At 38.3% G+C, this 22,851-nt stretch overlaps 1 protein-coding gene across 1 annotated transcript in view; it reads left to right on the forward strand.

Moving 5' to 3' along the window:
- Positions 1-22,851, forward strand: part of DGKQ (diacylglycerol kinase theta) — an 85,646-nt gene that overhangs the window by 35,833 nt on the left and 26,962 nt on the right. Inside the window, exons 5-14 of the mRNA XM_041398368.1 lie at positions 624-749; positions 2,242-2,395; positions 6,650-6,718; positions 14,117-14,217; positions 15,686-15,909; positions 16,751-16,841; positions 18,962-19,016; positions 20,151-20,212; positions 20,455-20,605; positions 21,428-21,466. Of these exons, the coding sequence (XP_041254302.1) occupies positions 624-749; positions 2,242-2,395; positions 6,650-6,718; positions 14,117-14,217; positions 15,686-15,909; positions 16,751-16,841; positions 18,962-19,016; positions 20,151-20,212; positions 20,455-20,605; positions 21,428-21,466 (1,072 nt within the window). The remainder of the gene's footprint in view (positions 1-623; positions 750-2,241; positions 2,396-6,649; positions 6,719-14,116; positions 14,218-15,685; positions 15,910-16,750; positions 16,842-18,961; positions 19,017-20,150; positions 20,213-20,454; positions 20,606-21,427; positions 21,467-22,851) is intronic.

Genomic DNA, 22,851 nt, shown 5'->3' on the forward strand with positions numbered 1-22,851 from the left:
GGCAAAGGACATATGTGACTTCGGAATACACTACAAAGAGTGAGATAAACTCAAATGCTGATGTATTCACGATACTTTTGAACTCTTGCTGAAAAATCTGTGAAATGTGTACTACCTCCAAATAAAATTTTAAAAAATCAAGTATCTTATATAAAAGTTTCTTTGCAAAAGCTGGTGTGGATCTCTTTTTTTTTTTTTTTTTTTTTTTTTTTTTTTTTTTTTTTTTTCTGTATGTTGAGCTGTTGGCTGCATTGCATCCCTGGCAAACGTTCTCTTATCCTCATGTTTCCTGCAGCCTGACTGAGGCAAAACTGCCTATTTTCTTATCTTCACAGCACAGTAGATACAGAATACTGACATTGTAGAATGTTTTTTTAATATATTTTTTTTTAGTGGACTGTGAAGGAAAAACACGGTGATAAATTTTTTGATAGTTTGATAAAACTTCTTTTTTTAATGAAATATTAGATTATTAAAGATTCGTATTTATCTTGAGAAAAACTTAATGCCCTAGTATTTGTTGCTATTTCCTCAGAGCTATTTGAATTACTGATTTTAAAGTTGTGTTGAAAATGCATGTGTATCTGATTCATGTAATGCTAAGTTGTGATGTGTTCCCTCAGGATACTTACCACCACCACTGGAGGGAGGGAAACCTTTCTTCAAGTGCTCGTTGCGAATTTTGCAAAAAAACCTGTGGGTCTTCTGAGGTGCTCTCTGGCATGAGATGTGAATGGTGTGGCATCCTGGTATGTTGTGCTGCTGCATATATTTGTGGTAACCACATATATATGGGCACATGCTTATTTGAACACTTGATATAAACGTAATTTATTTGCACACTGTATAAATATGTTTTGTATACAGTTTGTAAATACACTTAATCTATACAGTTATTTATTTGAATATAGGTATTTTTTGATGTGTTAGATGGGAAATTTGATTTTTTTTAATCCTTCTTATAGTAATTTTAATGAACAGCTCTCAAAGTCACTGTGAAGCTTTCTGTAAATCCAATGGAATTTAACACGGCCTAATCATTATAAATCTGTGGTTAGAAGCCTGCAGGCACTTTCTGTGTTAAATCAGAATTTCTTTCAAATCATTAATTCTGCAAGGTTAAAGACTTAGCATTCTAATATGTTTACTGTTATTTCAGTATGAGATGGGTCTTAGCCTGTGTGGTTAGGCTTTTTTTAAGCTGTCAATATCAGTTTCTGTGTTTTTCCATTCACATGACACATGTTTATTTCCCATGCAAGCTGATGGTACCCTTCAATAATGATTCTGGAAACCACAGCTTTTCACACACTGATAAACAGTGTGTAGTGCAGATAACAATTAGTCCATCCACTTAATGCCACCCCGTATTAAAATATGGTGAAAGTGAAAGTAGCACCAGGTGAGGTGGGAACTGGAAGTAAATGTAAGAAATCATTAATTTGCTACTTAAGGCTAGATGAGATACTCCATGTAATAATGAATTAAAATAAAACTCTAGAGGTTATTCAGTATTCCAGGTATCATTTCAATGATTTTTTTTAATATTGTGGGGTTTGTATTTTAATCTGAGACATAATTTCTGAGGTGGGAGGGACTGTATTTGAAAACAGTCTAAGAAATGTAACATGCTGTGTGGCCATACATACAAAGGTATGTGTATTCAATAAAGGCAGAAGATTTGCAACAGTGTAAAGGCAGAAACTATCCAGTCACCTTTTAGAATACAACTGAAAACAGTCTCACCTCAGAATCAGCAAGTGGGTACAGCTATATAAGAGGATACTGCTCTTTCCAAGCTGTTCAATGTAACCTGTGCATCTTTTCCATTTCCCTCAGTAAATATCCACATAGAATCGATTATCAGAGTTTGAGACCAAAACTTTAAACTTCTCCATGTAGCTGTATAAAACCTTTTGGTTTTAATAGAACAGGTTCATGATGCTTGAAAGTTTCTTGACATATTAAGACTCCACATTACTAGTAATACTGGTAACTTTGTTGGGGTTTTTTTTGTGGTTTTTTTTGTTTGTTTGTTTGTTTGTTTTTTGTTTGTTTGTTTGTTTTTATTAAACAAATAAAAACATAGCGTGGCAAATGGGCTATTTATTTAATGAAGGTGATTTACAAAAGGTCTATCTAATCCCTAACCTGAATTATGCAATTTCAGTCATAGTTTGTTATGAATAAATTTACTTTCAATGTGTATCACAAGTTCTAAACTAATACTGTTGTTTATAGGCTCATGCTGCTTGCTGTGTAATTGTCCCACCAGAATGTACCTTTGGAAGATTAAGGAATATGATTCTTCCTCCAAGCTGTGTTCAGTTGTTTTCTCGCAACTTCAGCAAATTGCATTGTTTTCGGATATCGGAAAATTTGCAAACAGAATCAGGTAAAAATTTCAAAGTTGAATGCAACTAGTTGATGAGTGTATTTAACCTAGAGTCATCATTCAATTAAGTATATTATTGCTAATGTTTATTGGCTTTTGTGGCAATACTGTAACTTTTTGCTATTTTTCTGGGAGAAGTTAGAGATTTTTTTAATGGATGCTGTGCAAAATGCAGAAACTTCTGTTTACTGGTGCTGGGCAATTTGCGCACTATCCTTGAAACAAAGAAAGTGCAAACTTAAAATCAAAAAAATTGTGGTGTTAGTGTTATCATTGCTGGAAACACTTCTTATATCATGTGTACAGATACTTTTATTTGTCTCTTGGATTAAGCATCTGTCCTTTTTAAGGTTTCTGTGCTGAAACAATACCATATGTCTAGGCAGGGTAATGTTCTGCTGCCATCTAGAGTGAATGTTTGTTTAACAGCTCTTTAGGAACAAGAATTTTTTTTAAGCCTGATGTGCATGGAAGTATTTTTTTCATTTGTATTTTGATTATTACACACCTGTAAAACCTTTCTTTTGGTGCTTGAATGGAATAGGAAAGGAAATAAAAGGTAGGCAAAATGCAGCTCATGAAAGTAAATTGCTCTTGAGCTTTCTGCTCTGAGCTCAGGTTTGGTTTTGGTGAGGAGAGCTGATGATCAGCTCTCCTCACCTGTGTTCTGTGTGCAGAAGCTGTAGCTGAAGCAGGACTCACTGTGAACTTTGTTTCAGATCTATTGTTAGGTATTTCACAAGTGTCCCAAAGGTTTAAGTGAAGATAAAGTTGATTATTATAACTAAGAGAAGTTAATCACAAACCTTTAAAATAGAGTCTTCTGTTTTAGTTTTCTGGTGTTAAGTTTCACTCTTCAACAGTGCTGTGTTCTTTTAGTATATCAGACTTAACTTTCACTTTTTTTGTTTTTAAATCATCTCTTAATAAAATTGAACATGGAGTGCCTTAAGTGAAAGAATCCAAGCTACGCAATTTTAGCTGCACCTTCTAGTCTCTTCCTTCAATATTTTAAGAGATAGAAGAAAAGGCTTTCTATTTCAGGACTTATGCTACATGCTAAGTGTGTTATTTCATGTTAAGCACAGTCGAGGTTTTCTAAAGTAAGAATGGCTTTTTTGCATTGCTTTAATGGAAGAGTTTGTCTGATCCTTTGAATTGAGAGAATGCAGCCATCAGCTTGGTCAGAAGCAGATACATAGGGATAGAGAAATATTCACTACTTAATTTGGACCATTTCCAGTGCTTTATTATGATATGAAGGGGGGGAAAATCAAATTGAATAAAACTCACCTTGTTTGCAAAGCCAGAATGTATTTTTACAGTCCTTAACCTGCGTGTCACGGAGGTATGGTGTAGCAACACCCTGAAAAATCTAATTTCTAACACAGGTTCTCTTTCCTGTGGCCTATGAGAATTTCTGCCCCTTGGGCTTAGCTCCCCATCATCCAATGGGCAGCAGCCTCCCAGAATGGAGGGGCTGCTGACACCCAGGGGTGCAGTGCCTGAGCCATGGGGATGCTCCCCTTTCCTCCTGCTGCAGATCTGTTGCATACCTGTGACCTTGGCAGCTGCCTCAGCAATTGACATCTTCCTTTTTTTTCACGGTCAGCAAGCCACAGCTGTGGCTCAGCACGAGCCATGGTGAGTAATATTTGTGGTGCAGGGATCCCTGCACTCTGCATAAAGGGTTTTGTTCTGAGTTTCCGTATTTGACAGTGCTTTTTTGCATCTTGGTTTAGCACCTACATGCTGAATGTTCAGGTCCTAGTCTGGTGTCTCCACGTGACTCCTTTTACACCATCCATATCCTGTTGAGCCTTGCTTCAAGACCTGTTGCTGGATGTTTGCCATTCTCAGTCATCTGCTGACAATCAGCTGTCTGCAGGTCACCGCCAAAAGCACTGGATACCATTGCTATGTGCTATTTTTCTTTGCCCAAATTCTTCCTCAAGGGCAGAGCAAAGAATTGTCTTGAACTAGTTCTCACATGATCCTATGTTGAGGAAGCTCAGTGCTCTAGCCTTTTAGTCCTTCTTACTCATGTTCACAGAACAGACCTTCGTTTTCTTACAAAACCCCACTAGCTCCTGGTATGTGCTGAAAGTTACCAAGATGTGGCATGAATCCAGCAGCTCCCTGATAGTCTCTTAGGATGTATTTGATGCTCCTCTGACAATGAAGCAGCTCGGGATGGCTGCCCCAGGAGTTGCTGCTGTTTTGCCAGGAATAAAACATAGACTCTGGGTGGCAGATCTTGCTAAAGATTGTGTGCATGTTAGGGATGTTTCAGGGGAACAAGGAACTCCTTTGCTGAAAGATAATTAGCACTTCTGTGTGATGGCAGGCTCATTAAGAAGTCCTCCTGAGGTGGCATGCACAGAGGGTGCTCCTCTGCTGCCACAGCTGACAAAAGACGTCACTCATAAGATTGTGAAAAGACCAGTCTGAGGTACAAAGAAGTGCTGGCAGTTGCCTGGATGAGTTGCCTGCTGCAGGCACAGCTTGTCCCAAGCTGGTGGTTGGGAAGTGCCAGATGACTTGTCCCATGCAGTAAATGAGCACAGCCATCCATCATCGCTGACCTACTGAGGACCATTTGTCTGAAGCAGCTTTTGCCACGGTGTAAATGCCAAGCTTCATCACCAACATTCAGCAAACATCTCTGTCTTGGAAGAGACTTCTTTTAAACTCTTGAGCTACCAGGAGATGCAGTGGTAGAGCAGTGTGGAGCCCCTTCCTCCAAATGATTCCTATCGTAACAAATTTCAAAGAAGTCATTGAACTTCACTGGAATAGTTCCAAGATGCTGTTGGTGTAGATTTCCCTACTATTCATACTGAAGGAGAAAGTGTAATAAAAGAATTCAGCTTCTTCTCATCTAAATTGAAAAAGAAGATGGTTGAGAGCAATCAGGAGCAGTAATTTCCCACTGTTATATCTGCTACTTCTTTTTTTTTTTAACTTAATTTTATCTGGAATGAAATTGAAGAAGGCATTCAGCTTTCTCTTATTTTGAGGTGTTTCAAGACCATACTGTCTAAATTTCTCTCCAGTTTGAAACTTGATCTGTTTATCTGTCAGCTATAACAGGGGAAATATCTCAACACTCTTTTTATATTTTAAAAGCCACAACTCAAAAGCATTATTGTTGGTCTTTCTTGTATACACTTGAAGCATTACCCAAATATTCAGTGAGTTCCTTGGTGTCAAGTTTAGGACTATTGCCTAGTACCCTTCTTGACATGCTATGATTCTGCTTCTTGGAAGGTTCTCCTGCTTTAGGATTTTGACTTCCCCAGTACCTCTTTCGCTCTGAAGATCTGCATTTACTTGTTTTATTTTATACTTTCTTGTTTTGTGCTGTTTTCTTGCTTTCTCCCTCAGCTGCAAGGCACAGTTTTTACAAAGGTGTTGCTTGGCCTATATCTTTTGGGGGCTTTTCCTGCATCCCAGTTGGCCTATATCTTTTGGGGGCTTTTCCTGCATCCCAGTCAGGACTGACGGGGATTTTCAGTGGGTGTGAGTGTGAATATCGTTATTTGATGAGCACTTGGATTGCACTCTACTGCTACCCTCAGAGAAGGAAAATTGATCATGTTTGGATTTGCACTGGTCTTGTATGGCCCTGAGTGTCAGGAATTAGAACGCAGTGAGGATGTTCTGCACAGAAGCAAATGCAAAATGTTCACAGCATTTATTTCAATCTTTTTTTAATATTTTATGTATGGTTTTACAGGGGTGCATTATCTTCTGACACGTTAGCTCCTAGCTTTAGTGAGAGTGATGAGCCTACTGTCAAAGTCCTCTTCTGGATAACTGCAGTTTCTGTCTGTTTGGGTGTCAGTAACTTTGTTTTTCAGTTGTGTAAATTACTTTTTTAACACCATTATTTGTGACTGGAAGGCTGGATTGATTTGGTAATTTAAAATTTAATGGAAACATCCATACTTCGGTGACAGTCAAACATCATGGTTTCAGAAAAGAATGAAATACAGTAGTTGCAATATTAAAGCCAATAGTATAAGGATCTCATGTATGCCTTCACTGTAGCTACATGCAGATTTGTTTTTGTAATGCTGTTTTAATGCTATGAATTATTATCATAAAATGGGTAGAAAAAGAAAGTGTGCTTTTCTGACTGGTTCCTTTTGTGTTAGCTTGTTTGATGGAAACTGTTCTTAAATGACAAACACCTTCTTCCTTCCATTCAAATTAACAAAAATCCTTTCTTAAAATGTCTCTCTTTTACAGATGAAGATGATGATGTTGATGGGTCAACACAAGGATCAACAAAAGATATCCAAATTTCAACAGATTCCAGTAAGCAAAATTTTAGTCAGGGATGAATAGTCACCCATTTCTTTATTCAGATAATAATCTTTATTCATATAATCTTAACTTGTATTTCCTTATGAAATAATGTTAAATGGTTATTCTTCTAATGTTAGGTTTTAGTTTTAGGTCCAAAGTTTTGGTCCAACACTTTTATCCAGGACCTTGGTATCTTCTTGGTATTTTCCATTGGTAGGTTGGCATAAGTGGCATTCTGTTCGTTACCTTGGCAAACAGGTCATTTCTCACAACGTGGTAGTTGAAGAAAGAAAACATGGTGTTAATAATCCATAGATAAGCTACAAATTTAAAGGGCAGACAGCAGTGTTTTTTCAGAGCCTTTTGCTTCTATGCTTGCTGGATCCAAATGTTGCTGAGGACATCAGGTGAATTTTTTTTTTGGCTTGGGCATGTTACAGTAAACAGGACTGAACTGGACTGGCTGGTTTTTACACAGTTAAATTTTTAAGCATGTGGAGTTTTCTGGGGTTGGTAGCAATCAAATTCCTGCTTTTTAGAAGATGAGGTAGAACTGCAATTCAAGAGCTTCCCACCCTTATGTCCATGTTAGTAATTAGAACAACGTGGTACGTGCTGCCTAGTGGAGCTGCATTGATTGTTGTAAAAAAGGACATTTCAAATCAATAAATACTAATATTTTAATCCTGAAGTTCTTGCAAAATTAAGAGACTAATTGTGCAAGTGCTATTAGAATTTTTAAAAAATCAGCTCAATAAGTAGTTAAATCAATCAAACCAAGTAGTTATAGAAGAGATCTCAAGCATCCTCTTGTTTCACTTTCTTAGTTCCTGAGTGTCTTTAGGGTATGATGTGCTGCCATACTTCCATATTATGGGAAAACACTCTAACTGCAGTTTGTCTAAACAACTTTGACTTTTTCCAGTGTTTTAAGTGGCTTAAGTGGTTGAGTGTGAGGACTTCCACATTTCAACAGTTAAGCCTCTTTCCCTTATGACTGTCGAAAAGAGCAAATTGTGTATCCAGATATTTCAGCTGGACTCATTGGAAGCATTAGTAGCTTTAGTTTAGCCTTTAGTTTAACTCAGCTTTAGTTTAGCCTTCCCAAAAGAAGAAAAAAGATATGAAAATTCAGGGCAGCATACAAACTTTAGTATGGCATTTGTTCAGATCATCTCTGGACTGGAGAAAGCAGCAGTAGATGGTATATTTTTAAGGGTCATGTGAAGTATCATTGGTTGTGTTTTAAAAAGAACAGTGGCATAAAATATTGCTTTCTCGTAATGCATTTTCACAAAATTTTGGAGTGTAGAGTCCAGTCACTTTGCTGTGATTTAGAAAGCTCAGCTAAAACCACACTCACAAAAAGAGTCAGAAATAGCATTTACTGGTAAGGGCGCAGCCATGCAGTACCAACCAGCAACTTCTTTAAGCATGACCAGCTTCCTTTGTCTCCTTATCCTTCTGTTTTCCCATACTACTTCTTCCCCAAATGGCTTTGATTTCTTGCCTTGATTCGTCTCCTAAAGTTCCCCTAACAACACTTGTACCATCCCAGAATGCTTCTCACATGTATCTCATATATCCCTGCAAGCTGAGTGACCTCCTTGGTCAGTGAGGTGTCCTACAGAACTTCCCCTGTGGACTCCTCTGGTGTGTGCCACCCCCAGATGATGGGATTGGTGACCTTGGGTCAGCTCAGGACATGGCTTCTCTGATAACCTACCTGATAAAGTGATTGTTGTGTTGTTGTGCCTCTCTGTGTGTGGGGAGTCATAAGCTGCTGAACTCAACATGACAATGACACAGTTGTAGGGGGCTGTACCACTTTCACCTGTCTCGGGATAACACCATTTGTGTAACGTGGGTTGAGAAGGAGCTGCTCACTGCTTCTGTGTGTTGACTCAGTATATCTGCCATGTCTTTTGGGATGTTGCCATGCTTTCACTCAAGAGTGTCTGAAATCAATTACATTCCAGGATATTTAGCTTTTCTTAATTCCAGCTCCTTATGTTTTAGGGGTACATATTTCTAAATACAATGAAAACAAGTCAGAACAAATTGAATAATATTGACGTGGAAAGACACACTTTTTTCCATATGAGAGAAGCCAGTAGAAAAGGATACCATGTCAGTAGTTTAGTATTGGAAGAATATTTGAATTAGTAGTCTACATTCATTTTTGTTACTTTGCTATTGTAGTGGGCTTGTTGAGTGAAATTAAAGTTCGAAGATCTAAGTCTTAATATTGGTAGTTTAAATGTGTTAAATGCACCACTGTATTTAGCCTACCAAGATACTGAAACCAAAAGCATAAAATTAACATAAAAACAATTGCACAGTTTCTGAGATTTAATAGACATACACATGGGTTTGGCAAAGGACTCTCTGCCCTGTGGGAGTCTCTCAGCACTCACTGACTGCGCGTGAACTGTCTGATTCACCCTGCATCCATCTTCTGCAGGACAAAATTCAGCCATCAATGAAAACCCGTTCTGGAGGAGGTGTTAGAGGAATCTGTCTACCAGAGAAATGGGAGCTTCAGTGCTGTCAGCAAACAGATGTTTCACAGCATGTCCTTCCACAGCCCCTGTTTTGCTTTGTTCAGGTTGCTGCTCATCTGCTGGTTTTGTATTAGATAGACCCAAGTCGTTGGCTTTGAGTTTGCTTATGTCTTGTCCCAAACCAGCTGACGGTGCAGAGGAGACCTCCACTGTAATTCTGCAAGCAGGAACAAACTGTTTTCCACAAGAAGCAAGGACAGCATATGGGCAGGGATTTTTCCCCTAAAGATACTTAAGAAAACTTTAAACTTTCACAAAAAGGGCCATTGTGTTCTTCTGTAACTGCTTACAGATAACTGAACGTGTCATATTTTCCTCAGCAGATGTTTGGAAAGGCTCTAAAAACCAAGAGAAGAAAGGTTAAGAGGTGGCTACCAGAATGGGAGGACAGGTGTTAACACAGATTTGTGCTTCAAAATTGTCTGGAAACTAGGGGAGTTTCAGCTGCTTAACAAAACAAGTTCAGAGCAGGCACACACCTGCAAATGGCTCTCTTGGAAGAGAAAGAGCTAGGGAAAGAAAAGAAAGGAAGGGAAGGAAGAGTAAGAGGAAGGAATCTGGGATTCTGAAAGGCTCTCTTCAAGGGCAGTAAAAGAAAAAAATACATAATCCTTACAAACATAAATGCCATCATGTAGGTTATGAATCCTAATACTGAAATAAACCAAAATTTGATAGTCCCCACTCAAAGAAGTAGCAGCAGAGAAGAAAAAGAGCATAAAGCGTGTAAATAACACGGGTTGTTTCAGGAAGAGTGGTTCTTGGTAAGCTATGTTGCTATAATTTAGTCTTTTAAGAGTAATTACAAATACACTCAGTATGGGCCTTTAGCTTTCTTAAGTGACAAAACGATTCAGGACCACATAATTTTCCTGTCTCAGTCACAAGCCACATGTAAGTCTTTTCAGAAGCCATGTCCTGTCTGTGGGGATTTGGAAGTCAAAGGGAACATGAACTTTGGACTTATCCAATGCTGTTTTGTCCTTTTCCCAGGAAAACTTGGTATGTTAACCTCTGAAATCAAATTCCCCACTTTGGTAAATTATGCCTGGAGTTAACTTTTTGTAGTTACTTTCCTCTTGGAAAGGGTAAGCATGAATAACAGGTTATTTTCAGCTCAGTATCCCATGGTAAGAAAAAAAATTATGTGTTTTTCAGGAGAAAGTCCTGATACTGTGTACTCTGATCCAACAGGAAAAGATTAAAGACATTTAGAAGTGAGGTGCCAGTATTACAAAACAGGCAGTTACTCCTTTAAATACCACAATTTGATACGTGCATCTGTTTGATATTAGCAAGTGGTTTTATAGGTATATATTTATTTATTTATTTATTTTTATATATATATATATATATATACACTAAGTAGGTGTATGTAGACTTCGGTAGCTGGATCATTTTCTAATATTTAAAAATTGGAACAGGTGGAAGGAAGAGTTTTACCTAATTTCAGAAGTGGTTATAGTTGAACATCTTTCCAAGGCTAGTTAGACAAATCAGACTGGCATAAGACACCCCTTAACTTACATGTGTTGGATGTGCTCTTGACGCAGTGGAGAAATGTATTTCTGGATGACTAATTGCAGTATGTAGCTGTTTTATTCTTCTGTTAAGCTCATGTGCAAGCAAGCCATTTTTCGCTGGGTTGCAGTAAAAGTGTCCCCTGTGAGAAGGACAAAATCAAGTGTGATTTTTCAGTGATAAAGTTGAGGAGGTTTTTTGTGTGATGGTTACCAGATTAGCAGCATTATGTTTACTTATCTAAGAAGTATGCTTGAGCTTAGGACATCGCTACTGGTCCGTAGATCTAAACTTGTTCTTGTAAACCAGTTTATTTTGAGAGTCAATCCAACTGTTCTTTGACTGTTCTTAAGACATGGAGAGCTCATAAAATATTCTCCAGTACGCTTGCTAGGGATTCTCTTAGGCCAACTGGTATCTCATAAGAGGAGACTGCAAAGGCACGGCAAATGAAAACAAGTACTAGAACTTGGATGAATGTTTTTATTCTCAGATGGTTGTCTGCTTTCTGATTGCTAGAGAAAACAGCACCAATTTTGATAGTGTTATGATAGTTCATACTCAGAACATCAGCTGGGCTGTCAGAAACCAGTGTTCACTTGTTTTCTCAAGTTGTGTTAGCTCTAAAGAAGGTCACCCAGGACACAGTGTGTCTTTTGGTTAACATTTGTCTATGCTGTGGTTACCATGGAGATCACTCTGACAGAAATCTATGTCTAAAAGAATTCCACTCATTCTGGCATAGATCCAGCAGAATTTAAAGGAGTAAGTCACTTTCTGATGTGTGCTATGGCCTCAATGCAATGGTTGTTGGGTTTCAAGGGTACTTCTGAAGTAAGAGTTGATGATTTGTATCTTCCTTATATTGTGACTAAAAAGAAATTGACAACAGATGCAACCACTGTGATAACTGGAAAACTGAAAATCCACAGTGATATCAACATAACATAACATAATTTTCATATCAACAAAAAGAATTGAAAAGTCACAATGTATCATACCAAGTTGGGTGTGGCTCTGAGCAACCTGATCTACTGAAAGATGTCCCTGTCAGGATTCTTGTACTCCATGACTCTTGAAGGCCACTTACAACCCAAACTATTTTATAAGTCTGTGATTGTATTTGTTCTGTTTCTGTCTATTTTTCTTTGTGCATCATGTGTTATACAGGCTTCTCCCCAAAGAGTCACACATGGCTGAGGTTGGAGGCAGCATGGAGGTTATCTAAGACGGCCTCCTGCTCAAGCAAGGTCACTCAGAGCAGCTTGTCATGTTCAGTAAGGCTTTGAATGTCATAATAGAATCATAGAATGGTTTGAGTTAGAAGGGACTTCAAAGATCATCTAGCCCCTGACGCAGGTAGGGACACCTGCCACTAGACCAGTCAACATAGCCAGTTTTGTCCCAGGAGAGACTAGGACAACTTTGCTGGATGGGAGGCTGTACTGGGGACTGCTTTGCTTTGTGCAATGAGGTCTTCATGTTATGTCATGAGAATGTACGTGCACACACATTGTGCCATTACCAGTGGAATTGATAATGAGGAAATATTCTTAAGAAGAGGATGTCACATTTCAGAATAAGGAGAAACAAGGATCATGAGAATTAAGGTATCATGATTTTTCTTTGAGTGTTAGAATCTCATTTTTAAAAGACTGCTTTCACACATAAGTGATAATCCTTTAGTTAATCCTTTAGTTCTGTGGTGTCTGCTTTTGATTGAAGTTGGAGAACATATACTGAAGCGGAAATAAGTGGATTAGTTTCAGGTGGTTCAAGAAAGCTGGCACTGAAGTGTCCTTGCTAAGTAGTTATACACTGCAACCTTTCCCCATAATCTGCCACTGCAGCATTGAGGTACCCAGTGATGCACATTTCTGCCTGGATTCATGCTTGCTTTTTATCAGTCATCAGTTAGAGGTGGTTTGGTGGTTTTCTTCCTCCAGTTCCAGTTCTCCTTTTTAATCCTTCTATGGTAAATGGCAATTTGCTAGTGTGCTTCATTGAACCTAAAAGCTGATATTATTTGAGAGCAAAAGGCTCTTTGTATTTTATTCTGTACTACAAAGTACTTCCAAACTGTAAGGGAAGCATGGAAGTAGGCTCCAGCATGTAACATGTCTCCTTTATAATGTACATTAACAGGCTGCATGATTAACCAGTTGTGTGAGCATTACAGCTGGCATATGTGGCTTTCACTCAATATTTCTAACATTCCAAGAATTAGAAGTGGTAGCTTCTGGTGACTGTACTACTTGATGATGAATGCAGGTGTACAGATTTATTGTGAGATCAGACTGTAACACTGTGCTGTACAATGGGTGACTTCTGTTAATTGTTCAGTCCAATACTGCAATAAAAAGGACATATTCTGTCAGTGACAAATAGTTATGTCTGCTGTAAAGCATCACCTCTGGGGAGTACCTACAAGAACCTGCAAAACTTAGCAGCTCATCAGGTGTCTTCATAAAGATGTGATCAGGAGAGGACACAAGGTCTGTCTTAATGAAATCTCCTTTCTGGTCTGGATTGATTAACTTGGTTTTCTTTCCAGGGGCAGTAAGGATGCATGTAATGCACTGGTAATATTAATTTGTTCCTAAAACATCTCAAAACCTGCCTGTTCTGTGAGAATTTAGTTGCATTTTGCTATTACTCTTAAAAACGTTGCTTAAGAGAGAGGCTTTGTCATACAGCAGCCTGTAGCTGAGTCATAACCCATCTTTGTGAAAGGTGAACCTGAAAGCCTTCACTCTTCACCCTTTCACAGATGTCTCTGCAACAATCTGCTCTCAACAGTTTGAGCATGGACTTAATAAGGCTTTAGTGAAGTGAAGCACAGGAAAAGGCTGAAGGTCTTCATTTGCTTCTTTCTTCCAGTTTTTCTGTTGTCCGTGTATTTTCCTCCCATTGCCTGTACACTTAACCAGCTATTTTAAGGACTTTCTTTGGAAGCACTTGCTCAGAACTGGCAGTGCTCTGGGAGGTATTCTGAAGGGAGTGGCACTTTGTCTTGGTCTTTAAGTAGTTCAACTTGTCAATGCAGTCTTGAATGCTGAGGATGAAGATGTGATAACATACACAGTCTGCAACAGTTATATCAAAAGCCAGGATAAAACTGTGATTACTCATCTCTCTTTCCTCTCTGAATGTATCCCTGTTTTAAACAAACAGTAACAAAACAAAATTTAAAAATATTCAGCCTCAAAGCTTGTCCTGTGACAAAGAATGTTCGCACAAAGAAACATTTCAGTGGGTTAAAAGCACAGGTTTTCTTCTGATTCAAGGTGTGTGTTAATGAAATACAATTGTTTCCACTCAGGTAAACAAACACTAAAGATATTTGATGGGAATGACGCAGTGAAACGCAATCAATTTCGACTGATTTCAGTTCCAAGGATTGCAAAAAATGAAGAAGTTGTGGTAAGATACCCAGTGAGGGTCAGTTTTCCAGTGTGATACATGTGATTTCATAACAAGAGTAAAAAGCTAAGTTTTAGAAACGTAACTCAACAACAACAAAAATCTGTGAATAGGCGATAATACTGCAACATAATTTGGCTTCTTCAGGTAGTGCTCCTATTTAAGATTATCTGAGGAGATGGTGGCTTACACATCTGTAGCACATGTAGCACAATGGCAACCACAGCATCACCTGTTAAGTTTCCTGTTGTTACTCTGAAGCCTGATTTTACTGATACGAGCAATACAGGATAACCAGCTCCTTAGATCTTGCTCCTTTTCTGCAGTAGAGGCTTGGTATTTATCTTGGACAGCCATCAATATTGCACTTGAGTTAATCAGCTTTGAACACTAAGGCTTATTATAGTTACCCCCATCCCTTGACTGTGAAAATAATCAGTTATTGATCACATGCTGCCCCCTCTGTAGCTTTTCCAGTGTTCTGTCTGGGATGGAAAAATTACTTTGTTCTCAAGTGTGCTGTACAGATCTTTATTTACTGGTCTAGGCAGAGACCCCATGCTGTGAGAGATAAATCCCAGAGAGGGAATACGGTGGTTCACAATAAAATTGTGCATGGTGAGGACTCAGAGTCATACAGACTTGGCAAAGAAGTCTGAAGAATGTATTACATCAGTATTTTGACAATATAAAGCTAAAATTATTAGGATTTTTATCTTTATACTGTCCTCAAAATCAACAGGAGTTTTGCAAAGGCTTTGTAGTGTTCTGCACGTCAAAGATCTTTAAGAAAAACTGTGTACAGGACTGAAAACATTTAGGAGTGCTACTTGCCTTTCAAGCGCATTTTACCAGGATGTCACTTTAATACCAGAGAAGAGGAATACAAGTTCTTATAAGCAAACTGTATTGACCACAGCATCCGTGTTAGCAGAGGTGCTGCAGGCATGGGCCCATTATGGATGTAAAATTTCGGTGTGCATCTTGCAAAGACAGCCCTTCCCTTGCCTCTTCACAGGTGTATGGCTTCAGGGCAGCTTTGTGGCAGAGAAGCTCACTAATTTTTGGCATCTCTTAGTGCAAGAAGACTGAGTAGGCAGAGTTGTGTTCAATCAAGTGTAGTTTACCATTTTCCTTGTGGTCTAAATTTTACATGCATGAATGTAGATTTATTGGACCTCGATTTTTACATTTGGTCTTAAAATGACTATTACTTGCCAAAAATACTGTGGATTGTGTTCAAATGCGTGAATATCTCAAGCTCTCTTTTTTCATGTTCACTGAAATTTGTTTTCAAAACTTAACTCTTGTTTTGATTTTTTTTGCCGTTGTTCTATATATACTCCTCTGAGGTTAGAGCATGCATTGAAGGTTCATTTCATAAATCAGGTATTTATAATGTCTATGGCTGCATAGGTATTAATGGTGTCTTTTCAAGTAAATGTTAATTTATCTTGCTGTGTTTTAGGAGGCTTCTTTGAGGGCGTACTACATAAATGATGACCAGCAGGAGTATGAGCTTCAGACCTTTACACAGCAGGTGCTGCTCTCTGATGATGTTATCAACAGGAATGATGCTGCAGAGGACAGCAACTTGGGCTCAGTGTTCCGAGAATCTGTTCCTGAAGCTTGGATCATCAGAACAAAACCAAAGGATGAAGAAGTGATCAGAATTTATCCTGCCTGGCTAAAGTGAGTATTTTCCCTTTTGATCACAAGTTATTTTGCTTGTCTATATTTGTCCTTTGTAGTCTAGCCCTGTTTGCTTTAGTTATTGAAGCTGCAGAACTCTAACAGACAGTGCAGTTCCTTTCTCTGTTTCAGGATTCTCCTGTTCATTTTTCTGAATGGATAGTGTGCACAACATTCATTTCCATGCCTGGAAACCCTTGGGTTTCTTTACATGTGTGGAACATACAGTGCAACTTGTGCAGTTCTATTGTCATGTGTTTGGTTAGAAAGATGAAGCTTTACATTAACTACATCTGTAAACAAATGATGACATACACATCAGCTGAAAAATTGGTGGATTTTTTTGAAGAAATGTGAAGTAAGAAGAACTAAAGTGCAACTTCCCATGTGAGATGAGAAAGAAAGAAAGAAAAAAATTATATTTAAAAAAAAACTAACCAAAAAGCCCCAACAACTACACAATTTACCACTGAAACAGTGTGAACTTTAAGTATATTTAGTAGTGGAAACAAAATGGTCTGGATCCACTAATTTCTGAAGACTTGTGGGATAAAATTTAACCATGTGTTCATTTTGCTGTTACAACTACATTGACAAGCTTTATGAATGACTTGCAGATTATCTTTGTGATTAGGAAGGAGCTAATCTTTAGTGCTACAATTGTAATTAGCAATTCCTTGAGATGAAAGTGTTTTCTTGTCTATGGCGCTGGTAGAACATCTGCCATGAGCCTCAGTGAGCAACTTTCTTCAACTAATGCAAATATGTTTGAGAAAATTCTATACTTAGTTTAAAAAGGTACACAAAGGGTAGATACTAAAATAAGTATTTTTCTCCTTAGGGTGGGAATGGCATATGTTTCTCTACGAGTAAATAAGGATAGCACTGTGCAGACTGTGATCAAAGAAGTGCTCCCATTACTTGGAAGGCAGGTAAGTGAAAGATCTTAAGCACATCCATCACCAGAGTGACCCTGACAGTATGTATTTTTCTCTTCAGAAAAACTACAATCCCTTAATTCGCACTTATTGTAAATGTTGTTAGCATTTGGTAGATGGTCTTTTGTGACCAGCATGCTGCTAAAAGCTTAACACAATCTTCAGGATAGGTAGGCACTGCTGACTCATATTCACCTTGCCATTGACCCAATCTCTGAGATCTTATTCCAGCGGGCTGCTCTCCAGCTCTCATCCCCCAGTTTCTATTTTTCACCAGGATTACCCCATCCCAGGCTTGAGAATCTGGCAGTAGCTCTTGTTAAAAATTTCATATGGTTAGTGATTGCCCAGCTCTCTAGCACATCCACATTTCCCCATAAGGGTCCCCTACCTTTGAGGGTGTCAGCAGTTCCTCCTAGCTTAGTATCATCAGGAAACTCACAGTGCATTTGATTTCTTCATCCAGACAATTTATAAAAACATTAAAGAGCACTGCAGAAATTTTCTTCCTATGGTGGCAAGCAGCATCTTTGTAGCCCCCAAAGGATGCAAGGAAGGACTCAAGGTTGAAATGTCACCCGTGTTCTTTACTGTCTGGATTACTTCCCACATCACTGGAAAATTCTAGATAGGTCTTGTAATCTTGTAGATGCACATGCTTTCTTTGGAAGATAATCTCTTTTCAATCTCCCTGTCCTTCTTAGGGTTGGTGCCAAAACAGCATGACTTTCAGGAAACATGTTAGTAGATTTGCTAGCATGCCAAGCCACTGGCAGGCCCAGCCTCCCCAGTATGGAGACACAAAGCTGTAGTGTGCACATTTTAGTCAGCACCTGGGGCTCGTGAGCACACCAGCAAATCAGCACAGTTCCACTGCTCTGGGGCACAGCCATGCTCACAGAGGGTGACCGCTGCCCTTTGTGGTTATTTATGGGGTACATAAGAACATGCTTGTGACTAGCTCTCTGCAGTTAGTGATAATCAGAGATCTTTCTAGGTACATCCAGCTGTGTAAAGCGTGGAGCTTGTTTTGGCTACAGGATACTTCCAGGATTTGTTGTCAGTCCATTTCCTCAAGTGCTGTGGACTTCTTAACAAAAATAGGAACAACCATGTCCAAAGTTTTGTCTCATCTGAGAAAAGCAACTATCAAACAGTATAGGTGGAAATTCCGTTAGGGAAAGAGCTTCCCACCTCTGTATTTGGGCAGCTAGATGTATGCTGTACGAGACCTAATTCTTTGGCTCAATTGCAATTTCTCCAATAGTGGTAATTTTTAAATGCTCTACTTGTTTTTCTGTATAAACATGCACATAAAAGAAATCTCTTTTTAATACGCAGAATTTGCCTGTGCTCAAAGTTGCTTTCATCAAATGTCAGGCAAAGCACATGTAGGGGAGTTGAGGCTCTTAACACCCCCATTCATGACACGTAAAGCAAGATCATTTGTCTCTTGAGTCTCAAGGCCAAAAGTTAAAACCCTTCCACCTGAATGTCCTTCAGTCATGTATGTTTGCAGGGTTTCAGTCTTTGTCATAAACAGTACAGCTCTTGGCTGTGCCAGCTCTTCTGGTCCAGCTGCAAGGGACTTGAGTGGTCCCTGGCAAGAGCTTGGAGAAGAGACTGTGGCACATGTGAAGAAGGTTTTGTGTCTGGAGTGTCCCAGGAAGTGGGGAGTGGTCAGCCTGCTTTTGCCAAGCTGGTTCCTGGGCAATCTTCTCCAAGAGCAGGCTCATTCCCAGTCCCGCATGTTTTCTCTGGAAGGACACTCAGGAAATACTCCAGATGAGCTAGCTGCTCATTGCTGAAGCAGGAATGGGATTAACCATGCTGTACAGGGGTCCCTTCACAATGTGGCTGTGAGAATGCCAATGTTTTTAGAAGCATGGGAACATGTTGCCATGTGTGTGTAAAATGAAGGTTATTCCTGTCTTGGAAGGAGCTGGTTGGAGCAAGAACATCCTGGTTGATTTAAAAAAAATTTAATTTTTTTTAAATGTTTAGTTTTCTGTGCTATGTTATGCACTATGGACAGGATGTAACACACAGTAATGTAACATCTGGCAAAATTATGTCGGTCAGAAGCTGTATTTACATGCTTTATCTTTCGGCAGACGGAGTGCCTCCAGAATTTCAAATTGGTGGAAGTGCTTATGGGCAGTAAGCAAGGTAAGTGAAGGCGCATTGGCCAAAGACACATCTAATCTCTGTGGGTTTTTTCCCCATCCTAACAGTCAGAGTTCATTTTCTACAATAAAAAACAAATTAAAATAAACTTCAGGGTGACATTAAAATACGTAGTCAGAAGTGGTGCTGATTCTTTTCAGTCCTGTCTGTCCTGTGGGAATAAGATTTCCCTTCATTATTACCTAAAAACTCATTTGTGGTTTCTGGTGGGTATTGACACTTTTGCCCTGTTTTGGAGAGCTATGTTTAACTGACATAATTTTCTTAATTGCAGTTATTTATTAAAGATTAATTCTAAAGTTCAAATGGCTTCTTTCCTCTTCTTTCCTCCTGACACAGCCCCTGAAGAAGAGTAAGTTTGAGTCCTAAGACAGTCTAAGAAATATGTTTGAGTGTTAGGAAGAACAGAAATCTGCAGTTCTAGCATTGCTCAAGTGTTTTGTGATCCTGCAGGAGCTGGGCTGGTGTTCTCCAAGCTGATGTCCCTTTGTGCTTCAGTATTTGTAAGGTTGCATGGAGAAATCAAGACCGTGAAGTAGTCTAATGCTCTGACCACAGCTGAATAAACATCTTGGTAGTTCAAATACTGTCTCCATGCTTTGCTTTATTTGCAAGCATTATTGGGAAGTTGTTTCATAAGGTTATTGAAGCTTTGTGAATGTCATAACCTTGATTGGTTTCTGTTACTCTGTTTTAAAGCATCATTTGCAACCTTACATTCACTGGAAGTAGTTAGAATTGTTTTAAGATTTTGATAAAACACAGAAGGTGGGTTCTTTTTGTACTTGTTAGGAATACAGTTTGAAAGTCTTCTGTCAAACTGTTAGATTATTACCAAAGTACTGTTTGTCTTTTGAGGGGTTCAGGCTGTTTCTGCCTTTTTCTCAAGGAGGGTGGTATTTAAGAACTCTGGAAAGAGTCAGACTGCTGCAAGCACCTATGTGTTTTTATTGTTGAATAAGACATAGCTCATGTCTGCATGATCGTTTATGAGAAAATTAGTTGTATGCCGAGCTTTACTTTTCCCCTAATTTTTCTTCTTTTTGTTTTTGTGTAATTGAGTCTGATAATAATTTACATGCTTTCTAACATGATGAATGTTCTTCCCCTCTCCAGTTCAGCGCATGGTTTTGGACAATCAGGAACTGATTCTTAACAGACTCAAGGATATACGAAAGGTAAATCTGAAAAAGAAACATGATTTTTTTGTTTTTTAGCAAGATGAAGTTCCCTTTCTTACAGAAAAAGTGAGTCATTGGTTACCCCCTAAGGAGGCTCAAAGATAGAGAAGCTAAGTGCTTGAACTGAAGTTTGTTTCTGTTTCTGATATTCTCTAGGCATAGAGGACGTGATTGCCAAGTGCAGAACTCTTTTGGATTTTGCCAAATGTAATATCATTTATTTTCCTTTATTTTGGTAGACTTCAATACGTCAGATGAATCAAACAAGATTTTACATTGTGGAAAACAGTAAATCGATTGTACAAGTAAATTTATTTGTTGGTGGCCTTCCACCTCAGCTTTCTCCTGAAGAATACACAAATATTCTCAAGGAAGAATTAGCAATCAAAAGTAAGTAAACAGGTACATTTTCAGACACACTAACTTGTACAGAACAAAATCTAGTAGCATCAATAGCTCATTTTTCTTATCATTCTAACTTTTTCTGACCTGATTTTAAAAAATTATTCTGCCTTTCACTCTCACATGGGCTTTTAAAATAACTTTAACATGCACATAGTTGTGGAATAGTTGTGACAGCTTGTTATTTACAGAATAACAGTTATAAGTGACTACACTTTTTTTTTTTTTGTATATTTGTGTGAAAAGGCATCACTTTTTAGAAGAATTATACATACCTTAAACTATGTGCAGAATATCCCTTGCCTTTTTTAACCTCTGGCATTTTTTGTCTGGGCTGTTCTCCATGTTAGTCATGAGCTCTGTGCCCCATCATGGAGAAGTATGAGCAGTGTGTGCACACACATATGGACAAACACTCAAGGAAAAGAATTTATTTTTCTTTTTCAAAGAAGTGTAATTGAATTTTCATAATACTCCTTCAAACAATACTTTCTATAAACAGTGTCAGGAATGTGCCGTGCTTTTTGTTGCAGGAAACAAAGCATTTTTCCCAATCTTTTATGTCACTTCAAGAGGAATTAAACTTGAAATGCCAGAAAGAATTCTTAGTCACCTTTTATGAAAATCAGTTTAGCTGTTCTTACTTGCAAAGTAAACATGAGAAGAAAAGTGTTAGCTGGAGGTTCTCCCTGTATTTGTATAACTTTTAATATTTATTTATATTATATTTATGTAACTTTTTTAAATACTTTAAATATTTACTTTGAATGTACCCAAGGTTTTATGCGTTTATGTTTTTACCCTTTGCAGCAAATGTAGTATCTGTGAGTCATGTTTATCAAGCACAAGGTAAGCATTAAAATTTTTAGTCTTGCAAACAATGTCTATGTTTAAAACTGCTGTCTAATACTAGAGGCTGGAAGCTCAGAGCATGTTAGTCTTACTGCATAAGCAAAAGGCCCTTCAGGTAAAATGCAACACATTGTATTTATGAAGAACAATGGATTAGTGTTACCTTATTAAAAAAAGTTAAAAGGTTGACTGCATGTCTTGTGTTCCACAAGGCGTTAATATTTCGTCATAAAAATTAGTTTTGAAGTTGCACTTCAACTGAATAATCTAGCACAACAGAAATGTTAAAAATCATTCAAGTGAAGGATTTTTAGTCTCTTTGATTTTGAGAATACTAAAATTTGGTGCTGCTTTTGGACTCAGTGGGACTGTTTCATAATCACTGTTTCCTAGCAGTTTTAAGAGCTAGAGTTCAATGGCTGAAAGTTGAAGAAAATAAATGCGTTCATCCTTTGAGCTGTTTCTTTGCTTTTGCTGTATGAATTTTATTTCAGTGAGGTCGGAGAAGCCATGAGGCTTCTGACAGCTGGAGCAGCAGTGGCTCTGGGCAGCTTTAGTGCAGTGGTCAGGTGGAGATCTGCATTTGGTAAAAATTTAAAGTGTGGAATTTTCTCCTCTGTATGTTTAGGTGTCTATAGTTGAGATGTTTCACATCCTTTGGCAGGCTTGACTTCCACATGTCTGCTAAATGGGTCTTTCTGGAGCGTGGTTTTGAAGAATGATGTGTGCTTCCTTTGGGTTATTTGCTGTCTCCACACGACTGACTAATTGATACTGATTGGTTTTGATCTTTGCATAGGAAAAGCTGTAAAGCTTTCACATGTACCTTCTCCTTTTCATATTTGTCAGTGGCCAATACTTGGTTTTGTGATACTCATCCCATGTCACAGCATCATTAAACCAAATTTACATGCACGTGCTTTTTAGATGTTTCTGCTTGTATGTGATTTTTATTGCCACTTTCTTCTTATGTTTGTATTTTTGTGGTTCACATAAGTTCCTAACTCTCCTGTTTTGTTGCAGCCAGGTTATGTTACCAGCCTACATCTTATATACTGTCCATTTTCCATTTTTGTCTTATCTGCCCTGTTTTTCTCCTCACCAAGTGTCTTACTTTACATTAACTTCTCAGTATTTATTTTGTCTTTTCTCTTTTGGCTTCCCTTCTTCCCCAACTTCTCCATTCAGAACCTAAGCCAACATAAAGATCTAAACTTGATTATCAGCCCAAATATTTGCTTGCAGTAATTCTTACTGAGATATTGTTAATGAACAGAACTAATGGATTTTTAATAATTGCTTACAAAATGAAACCTGATACCTCTGTCACTTGTACATGATGAGAACATGTTAGTAATGATAAAGAGTATGCAAACAGGCCC

This window comes from Onychostruthus taczanowskii, unplaced genomic scaffold (genome assembly GCF_017590055.1).
Source record: "Onychostruthus taczanowskii isolate IOZ18803 unplaced genomic scaffold, ASM1759005v1 scaffold145, whole genome shotgun sequence".
In the NCBI taxonomy this organism is placed as follows: Eukaryota; Metazoa; Chordata; class Aves; order Passeriformes; family Passeridae; genus Onychostruthus; species Onychostruthus taczanowskii.